Here is a 13,036-nt window from a genome sequence, read left to right as displayed (position 1 = left end):
CTGGTGTGTTTCTGTCAGGCTATCAATTATCACGAGTCTTCCGTGTCCTGAAGCGGCAAAGCAGCCCCAGAGCTTCCACACTACCACCACCATGTTTGATTGCTGGTTTGATGTTCTCTCTTTCTGAAATGCTTTGTTACTTTTTAACGGGACTCGGCCCTTTCAGAGAGTTCAGCTTTTGTCCACCGAACATTTCCCTCAAAGTCGCTGGAATCATCAAGATGTTGTTTGGCAAAAGTGTGATGAGTGTGATTTTTGGTCACAGTGGTTTCCTCTGACCAATGGCCATGCCATGACCTCTGACCTTAACTGAGGCAAGTGAAGCCTGCAGTTCTTTAGATGTTGTTCTAAGGTCTTTTGTCACCTCCTGGATGAGTTGTTCATGTGTTCTTGGAGTATTTTTGGTCGGCCGGCCACTCCTGAGAACTGCCCACAGTTTTCTCCATTTGTGGGTATTCATACTCTCCACATGCCTCAGAAATGGCTTCGTAATCCTTTCATTGATAGATGTCAGCGACTGTTAAAATCACAGTTCTAAACCCTTTTCCAACTTCACTGTTTCTTTAGATCGTGGTACGATGTGTCGCTTTATGAGATCTTTTCATTTGTTTCACTTTGTCAGATAACTTCTATTTTAGTGATTTCTTGATTAAACATGTATAACAGTAATAAGGCCCGAGTGCATTTAGTGTAACTTAAACTCAGCTTTACAAAAACTGTCCCTAATCACATTTAATAATTTAACAAGGGGGGAATTACTCTTTCACACAGGGCCAGGTATGTAAAGAAATGTAATCACCAGTTTAGTTACTCAGGTTATCTTTGCCTTTTTTTTGATTTTCTGAAAAATAAAGTGTAACAAATGAGCATAAAGAAATAAAGAAATCAGGAAAAGGACAAATAGTTTTTCACAGCACTGTATTTGTAATCAGTGTTTCATTAGATATGATAAATGAGGTAAAACTAAAAAGATCCATAACTCCATAAAAACTAAAGAAATGTGCAACGATCGTCTGCTTGGTAGTAGCGTGCAGGGTTTTTGGTTTGGTGGTCGCAGAACTGAAACAATTAAAATCAATATTTTTGAGCCATGACAAAAGTGAATATGCAGCATAAATACAGTACAGTGATAATGCAGGACTCAATCAGACCTCAGGGATTCTCTCCTGCATGGTCTCAACACTCGACTATAAAGGACATTAACAGCCTCTAGTCCAGCAGCTCGAACACTCAGCAGGTCGTTTTCCACCCGCTCAGGTAGAAAAGCCTCAGAGGCTGAGCAAGAGGAACATGATCTGACTCACAAGGCAGATTTTTTCACTGACACTGTGTGTGTGTGTGTGTGTGTGTGTGTGTGTGTGTGTGTGTGTGTGTGTGTGTATTACATACGTCAATTAGATGTTTGACTTCCTGTTTCTTGAGGTCACTGCTGATCTTAGCTGCCAATAGGATGCATGCAGCTGAGACCAACTTCCTGTGAACAACATCAACAGTTACGTAACTGACAGGACATCAGGCCACAGAGTAAAAGCAGAGTAACAATGTAACAATGCAGACTGCTCGCTCTCTGGACAACATTTATTCTTAAAAGAATTATTGTCTTAGTTTGTAGTTTGTTTGAAATAATGTATCAAGTCTTTATCAGGTGTTTTCTTTGCGTTAACAATCAGTTTCTAATTATAAGACTTGTTGTCAGTTTTTGACTGAATCAGTCATCAGTTAGATCTTAAAGACCTTGAGTTGGATGTAAACATACTCTATAAAATAACTATAAATGTCACTGTGATGATGCACACACTTCAATAATAATTTTCCAGGCAGTTAACAGAGACAGGAGCTTTCCTTCATGTGGTTTATGGGACAGTGAGGACTTGAAGTTCAGTGCATCACAATCAAAGAATACAAACCATCAGCAACAGTGAGAAGTTTTTCTTTTAAACCGAGCTTATTGAAAATAAACACAAGGGGGAGCCACTTCCACACCTCACACTGTGGACTCCACACAGAAAACTGCAGCACAGCCACCTTTTAAGCTATCAGACAAATCTTGTTTTACGTTTTCTAACAGGAACACAATGTGATGAAGTCTTGAACCAATCAGATTTTCTACCTGAGACTAATTATGGTGCAGAATCACTTATAATAACAATAAACAGAGCTAAACAGTCACACATGATCCATAGTCGTCATTAACCAACATTTCAAGCAGAGTGTGAAGCCTATGAACGAAGCAGAAACCGATGACGAGCTGTTTACATGTGGACGAGATTCGAACAAACCTGTTCTGCTTGTTGAGGCGACCCTGCAGCACCAGCTTTTCAAAGTAGACGTATGCCATCGCGAGGGTGACGGGCTGCAGGCCGCAGTCCTCCCCGACTATTCTCATCTCTCTCTTTAGGCTGAAAAAGAAATAAAGCATGTTCTAATTATTTAATACTCCCTTTTCACATATCTGTGTAGGTTCTTAGTCATCCAGGTCATGGTAATCTAAGGAGCGACTGGACTGCTTTAAGTTTCTTTAAGATGTTTCATGTCTCATCCCATGAGCTCCTTCAGCTCTAAGACCAAGTGGTGATCCAGTCGGCCCTTTTTCACATTACTGTGCTGAAATCCTTTCATTGGCAGAAATGAGAAACGTTACCTTCGGATTTTGCTGAGGGTGAGTTTAATGTGAGGAAACTTCTCCTTAAAAGTCTCGTTCATATCTTTCTTCAGATCAGACGGTTTGACATATTCTATAACTGTCGTCTGCAGGATAAAAGAACAAAGAGAAAAAGAGCAAAAGAAAATGAACCATACCAGAACAATAAGGAGCGGAAGAATGCATAAACAGACCACAGAACACATTTAACTGTAAGCAGAGACAATGAGAAGTCAAACAGTTGTCAGTGAATGTAAATAATCTGATGAGGATGTAAACACCGACGGGTAAATATTTCTTTCTGTGACTCATTGTTGCAAAGATGGCACCATTTCTCACGCAGGGAAACTCATTCATGCTTTAGTTTACAGTCTTTCCAGGTATTGTGATGACTGTTCGCAGGAGTATCCAATAACCTCATCAAATCTGTTCCAAAACAGCTGCACTGACTTTACACACTAAATAAAAGTCAAACTCCCCTGCTGATTATTTTTAAATCTAACAACGACGCAGGCTTTGGTTCCACTGAGTCGGTCCGTCTCTGTGTCTGTCCTGTTATGGACAGATCACCTGGTCACTGTGTAGCCAAAACACAGTCTCAAGCCCCACCCCAGCTGATTTCTTTAAGCAGTTAAGAAAATGGATTGACGTATTAGATCACATTGATCTTATAGAAATCCAATATTGCCTCACAGCATTCCTGCTTTTTCACTAATAGCCTCAAACACCCAAAGGCAGCTCTGCTCTCTCTCCAGTGGGTTTGTTTTATTTTGCAAACTTAAGAGGGCTCCTTTAACCACATGTTGCATGTTTACAACTTTCATTATTTAAATGGCACACAACTCAACTGCTGACCTTTCACCTGCAAAACTTAAGTGAAGAAACAGACACACCTTTCCATAAAACAGCTTTAAAGTCACCAGCATTAAGAGGTGACAGTGAAGAGCTGCAGGTTCCTCAACAGTTTCTTTACAGCTCAACTCAGTTTAGACCTTAATCCTGATATTTAGTCACATACATGCTCATGTCAACACTTCCAAGGCCTAATTTAATGGAGAGAAGCCTGCGAGATAATCCTGGTAGACAGCCTGATCTAAACCTTATCATATGCAGGTAACATGCACCATTTCCATGTAACGCACCAAACTGGTGTGGGTGGGGGGTGTTTTGTAGTTTAGGCGACATTGACAGTAGGTGGTGAAATCACACTGTGTAATACTAACACACACACACACACACACACACACTTGCTCACAGTAAGCTCAGTGAAAAGCAGCTCACCTCAGCTGTAATCGTCTCATGAATTAAACACTGTGATACAGTGTGTGTGTGTGTGTGTGTGTGTGTGTGTAGCTGTTTAGACATCTTTGTGGGACCAAAAATTGGAATATTATTATATTTGTGGGGACCAACAGTCACTTATGAGGACAAAAGTGCCGTCCTCACGAGTTTGAAGGCATTTCTCAGGCTCAAAATGTGGTCTTAGTGTCAGGGTTATGATTAGGTTCTGGTTAGGTTTAGGCTGAGGGTCAGGATTAGGCCGTCATTTTTGAGGGTTAGGGTGAGCGACTAGGGAATGCATTATGTCAATGAGATGTCCTCACTAAGATATCAAAACGAGAATGTGTGTGTGTTTGTCTATAGAGGGATCAAACTGAGCCGCAGCCTCTAGGACAGTGAAAAAGAAAAGAGCATGTGTACTCTGATTACTCTTACAATCATCTGTTTTATTCACCCTGTTTGTCTCTCCTTCAGATTTATTCCTGTTTATTAGAACATGAGAAATTAAAATTGGGGTTCAATGTGATCAATTTACACTTTTAATCTCCCCGAAGCACAGATGTTATTGTCTGACTCAACATTATAATTAAAATGTGTAAAAAAAAAATAAAATAAAATAAAATAAATAAAATAGCCAAATACAGAAATCCTGCCAGTTACCAGAGATTAGTGAGTATCTGACTTGGATGATGCATTAATTCATGTGATGACATTAAACGGATTAGATACCACCTACTGGTGTGATCAGCTCAGTTTTTACTGAACCTGTTATTCATATGAGTCACACACCAGTGAGCCAAAAACACTATGACCCTGTACATGGTGAATAAGGTTGATTATTTCTCATCAGTGTTGTTGTCACCACTATAAGACAGTAAATGCAAAGCTGAGAGTTGCAGTCATCCTAAAAACAGCAGCAGGGGCAGGTGTAAAGTCACGGGTGTTACAGCCAGATGAGTCTGAGTCAGAGCCGCCCCGAAACATTGAGGCTCGTTGGGCGCTCCCCGTGAGCTGACGATTACCTTCAAACAGTCATCTGAGATCGGCCCAACAGTGAAACACCAAGAGGGTGTTGGAGGATGTGTTGGAATAACAGTGGCTCCAAATCTTACAGGACTAATAGGATCTGCTCTTAATGTCTTGGAGCCTCCACACATCCTGCTGAATCCCTGCTGTGGCAGGTCGGAGCTTGTTTTGGTGGTGCAAGAAGCACCGAGAGCAAATTAGATCAAAGTGGTCGTGTTGTTTTGGCTGTCGTTATGATGAATTCTTTTAATTAATTTAGAAACCACAGCTCTTTAATAGCTCACATGTGTTTCAGTAAGATTTCGGATCGTGTTCAGAGAGGTGCTGGACCCAGCTGAAATCTGATTGGCCCCTGTGATGCGCCACCCCGTCACTAATCACTGGACAGGGTGTGCAGGACTTCACTGGTTGGATCTTTACAGATGCATAAACATCACAGACATCAAACACTTGTGGTAAGCATGATGTTGATGTCGATTTCATGGGGGAGGGCTGGTGATGACAGGAAAGATTACAATGTTTACAAGTTCAAAGAAGCGTATTTATAAGATGGAAATTGGTAATCAGTATAAGTCTGATGGGACTTGAACGTAGCATGAGCGTGCTGCGATGCACAGACAGCTCAACAGTGGTGCTTAGCATTTCATCAGCCACAAAGCTTCATGACAAGGTGCTTTTCTGGACTTTAGTTTGTGTTAACCTCTGAATCTGAGAATGGGTGCTTATTTCAAGCATTAGTTAGCAGCTAGTTCACAACTATACTGGGATTAAACTAGCATCTTGTGAGTGCAGTTACAAACATTTCTTATTGAATTTTCTTTCATGTTCATTCACATTTTAAATCTTATTTCCAGAACTGAACCATCCATAAACTCAGGAGTTACAAACAAGAGGTGTGCTCAACCCTGAAACAGAGTCTGAATCTGAATGGAAGTCCCCCAATGCCAAAGCTTTCAGTGCAGATCTCCTGAGATTTGAACTTTTCTTTTTCATGTATTGTTTTTGTTACTAAACTTGATTTATTTAACTCAACATTAACATTTTTGGTCAACAGACTGATGCAAGCTACAAATATTAGACCTAATAAGAGCAGCTCCTCAGAATAAGCCCATATTAGATCCGTTCTTGTTATCAGGCAAAAGAATTTGGGAATGCTGTCTCCAAATCGCTGCCGTACCAGGCCGCAGCTTTATGGTGAAGGCTGTTAATCCTGATGATGCAGAAGAAAGAAATCTGTTTTAGATTAAGGCTGGAGGCTCCGAATTCAGTTACTGCCAAAATGACTGTTTAAAATCTGTCTTGCTGAGGTCACTTAAACCCAAAAATGTGCTTATTTTTAGAACTTTGATAAGATAACACACAAACACAGCCTAGTAAGGGCTACAGCACCAGGTTCGCAGTGCTACAGACTCCAAAGTGTATTAGTTTACTAAAACCATCTGTCCTCTCACAAAGCTCATTAAAGGTGTCAAACAGCCTGCGGAGCTCTGAACGTGGTGTGAAGGAGACGCACAGCTGTCAGCGATTTGCTCCGTGTGGGCGTCCTCGAAAATAAACAACTATATTTCAAACCATCTGCAGTGTTTTCTTACCATGTAAGAGGCGAAGATCAGCACTCGTTTGTGTTTGCCGCAGGGCCACTGGGGGTCACTGAGCAGGTTGGGGTCATAATCCATCACATCCTCCACACCTGGACAACAATACACATCGATTCAGAAATATCGTCAAAAGAGCAAAACAGAGGTGAGGAGAGTAACACGAGGTGTCATCAACAAGTTCTCTGACTCACAGCAAAAACATTTAGTGCATCTAAGCACGATCTGTCTGCAGACAGTTAAGGAAAAGAGAATTTTATCCATTTTCCTGTTTCTCTGACCAAGTCCTGATAATTTGTCTTTGAGGGAAAGGGAAACCTCTTTGATGCAACATTACCAGCTTGAAATTTGGCTCCTGTCCTACTCCAGCTCACTCCTTTGTGCACCTCTTAACTGCTTTCAGCTCAACCACTACTTTCTTTTAACCCCCAGGACATCTGCCCTTCTGCCATGAACCTCACAGAGTCTACAGACATCAACTTTAGACTGACAGGGCCCCACTCGGTGATCAGCATTGGTGACAACAGTTAGGTTCACGTAAAGAGGTGTTAAATGTCCCAGGATGTCAGTGCAGAGCTCTACTACAACATCCTGAGACATTTAACATTCGTTTCAAACTGTTAAGGCAGAGGTGTCGAACTTAGTTTAGTTCACGGGACACGGGAGTTGATTTTAAGAGGGCCATTATTGCACAAAAACTTATAAAAGCAAATTTATTAAACTGTTAACAGAGTTTATGCACAGTTTGCAGACATTCACATTCAGAAAAATCTCAGTTTTTCCTCATTCAGTCAGTGTAAAGTCTTTACAAACAAACTGTACCGGGCTGTGGTCGACTCCTTTGTCACGTGGTGTGAGCAGAATCATCTGCAGCTCAACGTGGCAAAGACCAAGGAACTGATCGTGGACTTCAGGAAGACCAGGAAACACTTGACCCCTGTTTCAATCCAGGGGGTCAGTGTTGACATTGTGGAGGACTATAAATACCTTGGAGTACACATTGACAATAAACTGGACTGGGCTAAAAACACCACAGCACTTTACAGGAAGGGCCAGAGTCGTCTCTATTTTTTGAGGCGACTGAGGTCCTTCAACATCTGCCAGAAAATGCTGAGGATTTTCTATGAGTCTGTGGTGGCCAGTGCGATCCTCTATGCTGTTGCATGCTGGGGGAGCAGGCTGAGGGTCGCAGATGCCAACAGACTTAATAAACTAATCCGTAAGGCCAGCAATGTTGTGGGGATGGAGCTGGACTCCCTCAAGGTGGTGTCGGAGAGGCGGATGCTGTCCAAGATAAAGACAATGTTGGATAACACCTCCCACCCACTCCATGACATGTTGGTCAGTCACAGGAGCTCGTTCAGTGAGAGACTGAGATTACCGAAAAGCACCACTGAACGACACAGGAAATCATTCCTGCCTGTGGCCATCTCCCTGTACAACGCATCCACTTAACACACTGTTTGCTGCTACAACTACACATGTTTCTTTTCCAAATATTTATTTATAAGTGACTTATGTATGTATGTATGTATATATATGTATATATTGTACTATTCTTAGTTAGTGTATTGTCTGTCTTGTCTTAATGTTGGTTTAAAATGGAGCACTGTAACAAAAAATAATTTCCCCCAGGGATCAATAAAGTATTCTGATTCTGATACCATTAGAAAGTTACAGAAACCCATCAGCATGGCTCCTGGGGTTTAACCACTTTATTCTGGTTCTTTATCAGTGACAGTGATAAAACAACCACACTTATGGCAAGATTGATTGAGCTGCAATACAGTGCTTCCTGTTGAAAAGTCTAAATTGTTTGTCCTTCATCTTAGCAAGTCTGAACTCTGCAAAGTCACCCAGCTGGCTGGCTTCAAACTCCTGGGCATGTGTGCACATTTGGCATCCCAACTATGGCACAGAGTATTGTGCTTTTTTGGGGCTATGCCAAACACATTGCTCCCTAACAACCTCCCCGATCATCAGAATTCAAAGAGATCTTTGTCCTCTTTCCCCAAAATGAAATTGCAGTGGTGGAGATCCAGCACATGACCTCCGCTGTGCAGGTTCTAGTGATCGAAAAAGAGCTGACTGGGTGCGATCTGAAAATGGCAGCAGCACCAAAATCTATCATTCTGATATCTGCAGAGATTGTCTTGTTTTTTCCCTCTGGAATCAAAAGACAAAATGGATTTGAGAACCACCTGTGAACTTTACCAAGCCTTCATCTGGTTTCATATTGTGGCCTAAAGAGCATTTCATCATCCAATCACCATTTCATCCATTTAGTGTTTGCTGGCCCTCTGCTGCCACCAACTGTGAATCAACAGAAGGCGTCCAGGCTTTCTTTCATAGTGCTACCAGTGGTCCAAGCATCTATGCGCAGGTACAAGAGCAGCTCTGTACTAATCGACAGCTAAAAACATTATGCCATTTATAACTGAGTAAACGAGTCTTTGGTGTTTCTGTCAGTACTTAACAATCATATCAGTCTTAAGAGCTGCGAGTCTAAAGAAAAACGTCACCAGAGGACTAAAAATATCGAACCTGCTGCGCACGGCCTCACGCTCACACACAGCTGTATTGTGTTAATGAAAGGTTGTGGATTAGAAAGAGGGGTTTAGAGGCTAATTCAGGGCTCTGTCACTGTGGATGTGTGTGTTTACAGACACAGGATGTGAGGACATGCTCATACACATGTGTTTAAAATATAAAGAGGATGATGCTCCAGCACAGCTGCAGCAGCTCTCGTTTGCTCTCTTCATCCCAGCATCCTGTGTTTGTTTTCTCTTCCTCACGTTACATCCTTCTTTAGCATTTCAATCCAGAAATGTTTGAGCAGTTACAGTTCAGCCTCTTTTCTGAAATCTCAGAATTCAAGGAAACAGATCAGTCATATCGCTCAGAGTCCTAATGCACCATGACTGTGCTGTTTCACAGTTTGAACCATAAACAGACGGTGTTTTTGTTGTTCCCTTTAACATGATAAAATCCTTTAACTGTGTCTGTGGCTTGATGTCAGTAATTATCTACATTACATCTAATAAATGGCCACATCTTTGGTGAAATTTATTTTTGACAGTTTTAAACTGTTGCTAGAAAAAAAGAATCATTATTATTTTTAGGAGACGTGCACGCTGTGACTGAGCTCGGTTCCATTTCTTACCCAGATCCAGTCCCACGGTGCTGCTCAGCCGGCTGGGCGGGTAGCTCCTGCCCGGAATGCTGTGTGTGCTCCTGGAAACGGGAATCTGCAGCGTCAGGTCGCTGGCAGACGACGGCTTCTGCCTCACCAGCGCGTTAGTGGGGTACAGGAACTGTGCGTATGACACAGACTGACACAGAAAGAGAAAGATTATTATTAACTGAGCTCTGACCACAAGAAACTGTTTTGGATCATAAAAGCATCCATGAGAAGTAGGTCCACATTTTCTACCCTGCCATAGGTGTCCAGGTGAAAACCCTCTAGCCCCGGCAGCATTTCCAGGGTGGTAGAGATGTTTCCAGACGAGTGTCTCCTCCTGGGGTGATTTAACGAAGGATCACTGGAGAAAAAAAGGCATCAAGAAAAGAAAGAGAGCGAGAATTATTGATAAAATGTTGGTAAACAGCCTGCCTGTAAACACACAGCAGACGGCTGCACTGTCATACAGTAGGAATATTTGGTTCCCAGTTCTTCCGACTCGTGCCCTAGCTGAAACCAGTCCAAACATCTGCTGCATCTGGAGCAGAAACCCCTCAGTGCAGCTGGTTTACCTACAGGAAATTAAATTAAGGACAACAGCAATAAAAGATTCACAACACCATAAAACAGATTCAGAAGTTAGCAGCAGCTTCGGTTTGCCACAAGCCATCAGCTAGCATCGTAAAGAAACTGCTCGAGCGTTTCAGACGGGTCACGCTGTGGTTTGTTTCTCTAAAAATCACAGTTCAGCCTCGTGTCGCTCCGAGACACGACAGACACTGAAAATGAATCGATGAATTAATCATTTATGAGCAGTTCATCACAGCCTGAGCACAACTGAAATTACACAAAAATACAACTTTGTTTTGCAATTATCACTTTTTTACTGCAGACTTAATTTCAAACTGATGGATTTTTATGATTTATAGAAAATGAATCCAAATAAATTTCTTTCTGGAACCGCTACAACAAAACATCTTTATTCACACTGAAAAACCTACCTCATTAAATATAATCTTACTCTTTGTGTAATACTAGATGTACACAGCATACGACTTACACCCTTTCACTGTACATACCAGTTCATTTCACAGGTTTAATTCTTTCCTTTTCCTTATATGATCTGACTGTACTTTAACCATTTCATAGTGATTGTGTGCTTTCCAGATGCTACACCTAATTCCCAGACCTCCTGGATTTAGTTTTTTATATTTTAACATGTCCCACAGACAACCACCTGCGTGACAGGAGCCATGCGGCGCCTCCCTCCTCCTCTGCAGAATCGCACGTTGGCTTGAATAAGATTTCAAACTAAACAGATAATCGTTTACGGGATGAAGGACACAAAAATGCTGAAACTCTGAAGTATAACACGTTGCTTTTTACAAACTAATTAAAAAAAAACAACATTGATTGAATTAAAATGGTTGATATTTAATATATTTTCCATTGATTTTTTCTTACCTAATTTGTTTGTAATTTCAGTAAGTTTCTTCTGGCACCATCTGAAACCATCTATAAATGGGAACTAGAGGGAACTGAGAATGTGTTCATGATAATAGCTGCGTACATTACATGTGCGCATGGTGCGAGTGTGACATGACACAACATGCACTAAGACTTCTCAGAATTTCAGCTGAGAAAAAAACGTGTGTTTGTGTGAACACAAAGAGAAAAAAATTGATCAGGATGACTTGTCTATTGGAGAGAACAGCATTATTGTTGTTTCCATTATTGTTTCTTCTTGTCGTTACTGTGAGATGTTTGTGTGTGATCGTGGTGTTTGTATGAGTCATCAGCCACTCAGACCTAAGGTCAGGTCAGAGGGCTCTGATGCACATGGGAAAAAATCATCCCCCTCCGAACAAACGGCTCTTCTCCCTCATACTCCTCTGCATCATCCCCTCTTCTACTCTCATGTCCCTTTGTCTCACAATGAAGAAACGAGACCTCGGCTACTTCTACTTCCCTACCTCTACTTCTCGTAAGTGTCCAAGCATTGTTCCCTCTAGTGATTTTCTGGGCCCCTTGTGCATTTCCTTGAAACTTGTGTATTCATTTTCTTTGTTGCTGTGCAGGATGAACCAGCAGTGTATGGGAACAGCTGAAAAGCTCACGTTTCTTCATGTTTAAAAGTCCATCTAATAAAGGTCTCGGATTTTTGAGAGCTGCAGGACAAACATTTCCTTTCACTCCACTTGGTTCACTCTCTTAGTTACGGCGCTGCCTCCTTCCTGCCTAGTGAACAGCGACAGGGGTAGCTACTGGTCTAAACCTCTGCTTGGGCTAAATCTCTGAAAACTTTTTATTCACATGCTTCTAAATTCATTTGATGGTCTGCACGAATCTATTTTTGCGAGTGAAACCTCCACGCTGTTGAGGCCATCACCAGCATCACCTGCCAGTAGAACAGCCTCTTTATCTCAGCAACCTCAAACATTTCCTTTCATGTGAAAACAGCTACTGGCAGGATGAAGATAACTATATATAAGGTTTCCTTCAGCCAGCTTGCTTCAGGTGAACTTAGGCCAGCGATGACCAATTCAGTAAATAACAGTTTTAAATAAGCCAGCAGTGTTTAAATCAACTTTCCACAAATACTTTTTTCCCCCTGCCATCAGCCCATTGGTTATGTCGAACCCTTTTTCTTGATTTCATCATGAGAGGCAGAAGGTGGGAGTACATAAGCAGATGTGTCTGTACGGATTACCTGAGGTAGAAGCTCTCTCCGTAGGGAAGAACAGAAAAGGCAGCACACAGAGACCTCTTAGCACAGATGAGCACGATTCTGAAACACAAACAAAAACACACATCAGTGGTTATCGTGTTTTGACATCTGTCCAGCTGAATTACTTTTCTCCATCTGAGGCATTTTGCTGACTAAACACACACAAAAACAGACAAAGTTTCAAAATGAAGACGCTAACTCTGCATCTTTGTGGTGAAATGAAGATAAAGCTAAATCCCAGGGTAAATTTAAGGATTGAAAGTTTAAAGGATCATATCGCTCCTCAGCATGGCGTAATATTTACTCACCGTTAAAGAGCAAAACACACAAATGCACACTTGACACCAACTTAATTGAGTTAAAGGCTCCAGCTGCACCCTTACCCTCAATTCTGCTCAACTATGACATGATATAATAGAGTTTCATTATGGAGAACACAGTGTGTGCGTGCACGTGCATGTCCGTGTTTGTTTTTTATTGCAGCTCCTCTGAGTATAAACCCATCTGGAGCAGAGACTACAGCTTGCTGGCCTGGTTTTGGTCTCAAGAGGAAAATGTTTGCAGTCATTATATTTGGCTCAGGA

General features: G+C 41.7%; 1 protein-coding gene across 1 annotated transcript in view; it reads right to left on the bottom strand.

The window, feature by feature from the left end:
- Positions 1-13,036, bottom strand: part of cables2b (Cdk5 and Abl enzyme substrate 2b) — a 49,708-nt gene that overhangs the window by 4,167 nt on the left and 32,505 nt on the right. The window contains exons 3-9 of the mRNA XM_086278855.1: positions 12,435-12,512; positions 9,977-10,085; positions 9,707-9,875; positions 6,541-6,638; positions 2,642-2,748; positions 2,280-2,399; positions 1,390-1,474 (exon numbers count right to left, since the gene is read on the bottom strand). Of these exons, the coding sequence (XP_086134981.1) occupies positions 1,390-1,474; positions 2,280-2,399; positions 2,642-2,748; positions 6,541-6,638; positions 9,707-9,875; positions 9,977-10,085; positions 12,435-12,512 (766 nt within the window). The remainder of the gene's footprint in view (positions 1-1,389; positions 1,475-2,279; positions 2,400-2,641; positions 2,749-6,540; positions 6,639-9,706; positions 9,876-9,976; positions 10,086-12,434; positions 12,513-13,036) is intronic.

This window comes from Aulonocara sp. 'chitande type north' Nkhata Bay, linkage group LG20, assembly GCF_057382095.1.
Source record: "Aulonocara sp. 'chitande type north' Nkhata Bay isolate Kocher_YH1m ecotype deep benthic linkage group LG20, A_spYH_male_GT1.1, whole genome shotgun sequence".
In the NCBI taxonomy this organism is placed as follows: domain Eukaryota; kingdom Metazoa; phylum Chordata; class Actinopteri; order Cichliformes; family Cichlidae; genus Aulonocara; species Aulonocara sp. 'chitande type north' Nkhata Bay.
This window is presented reverse-complemented; position numbering and strand designations above follow the sequence as displayed.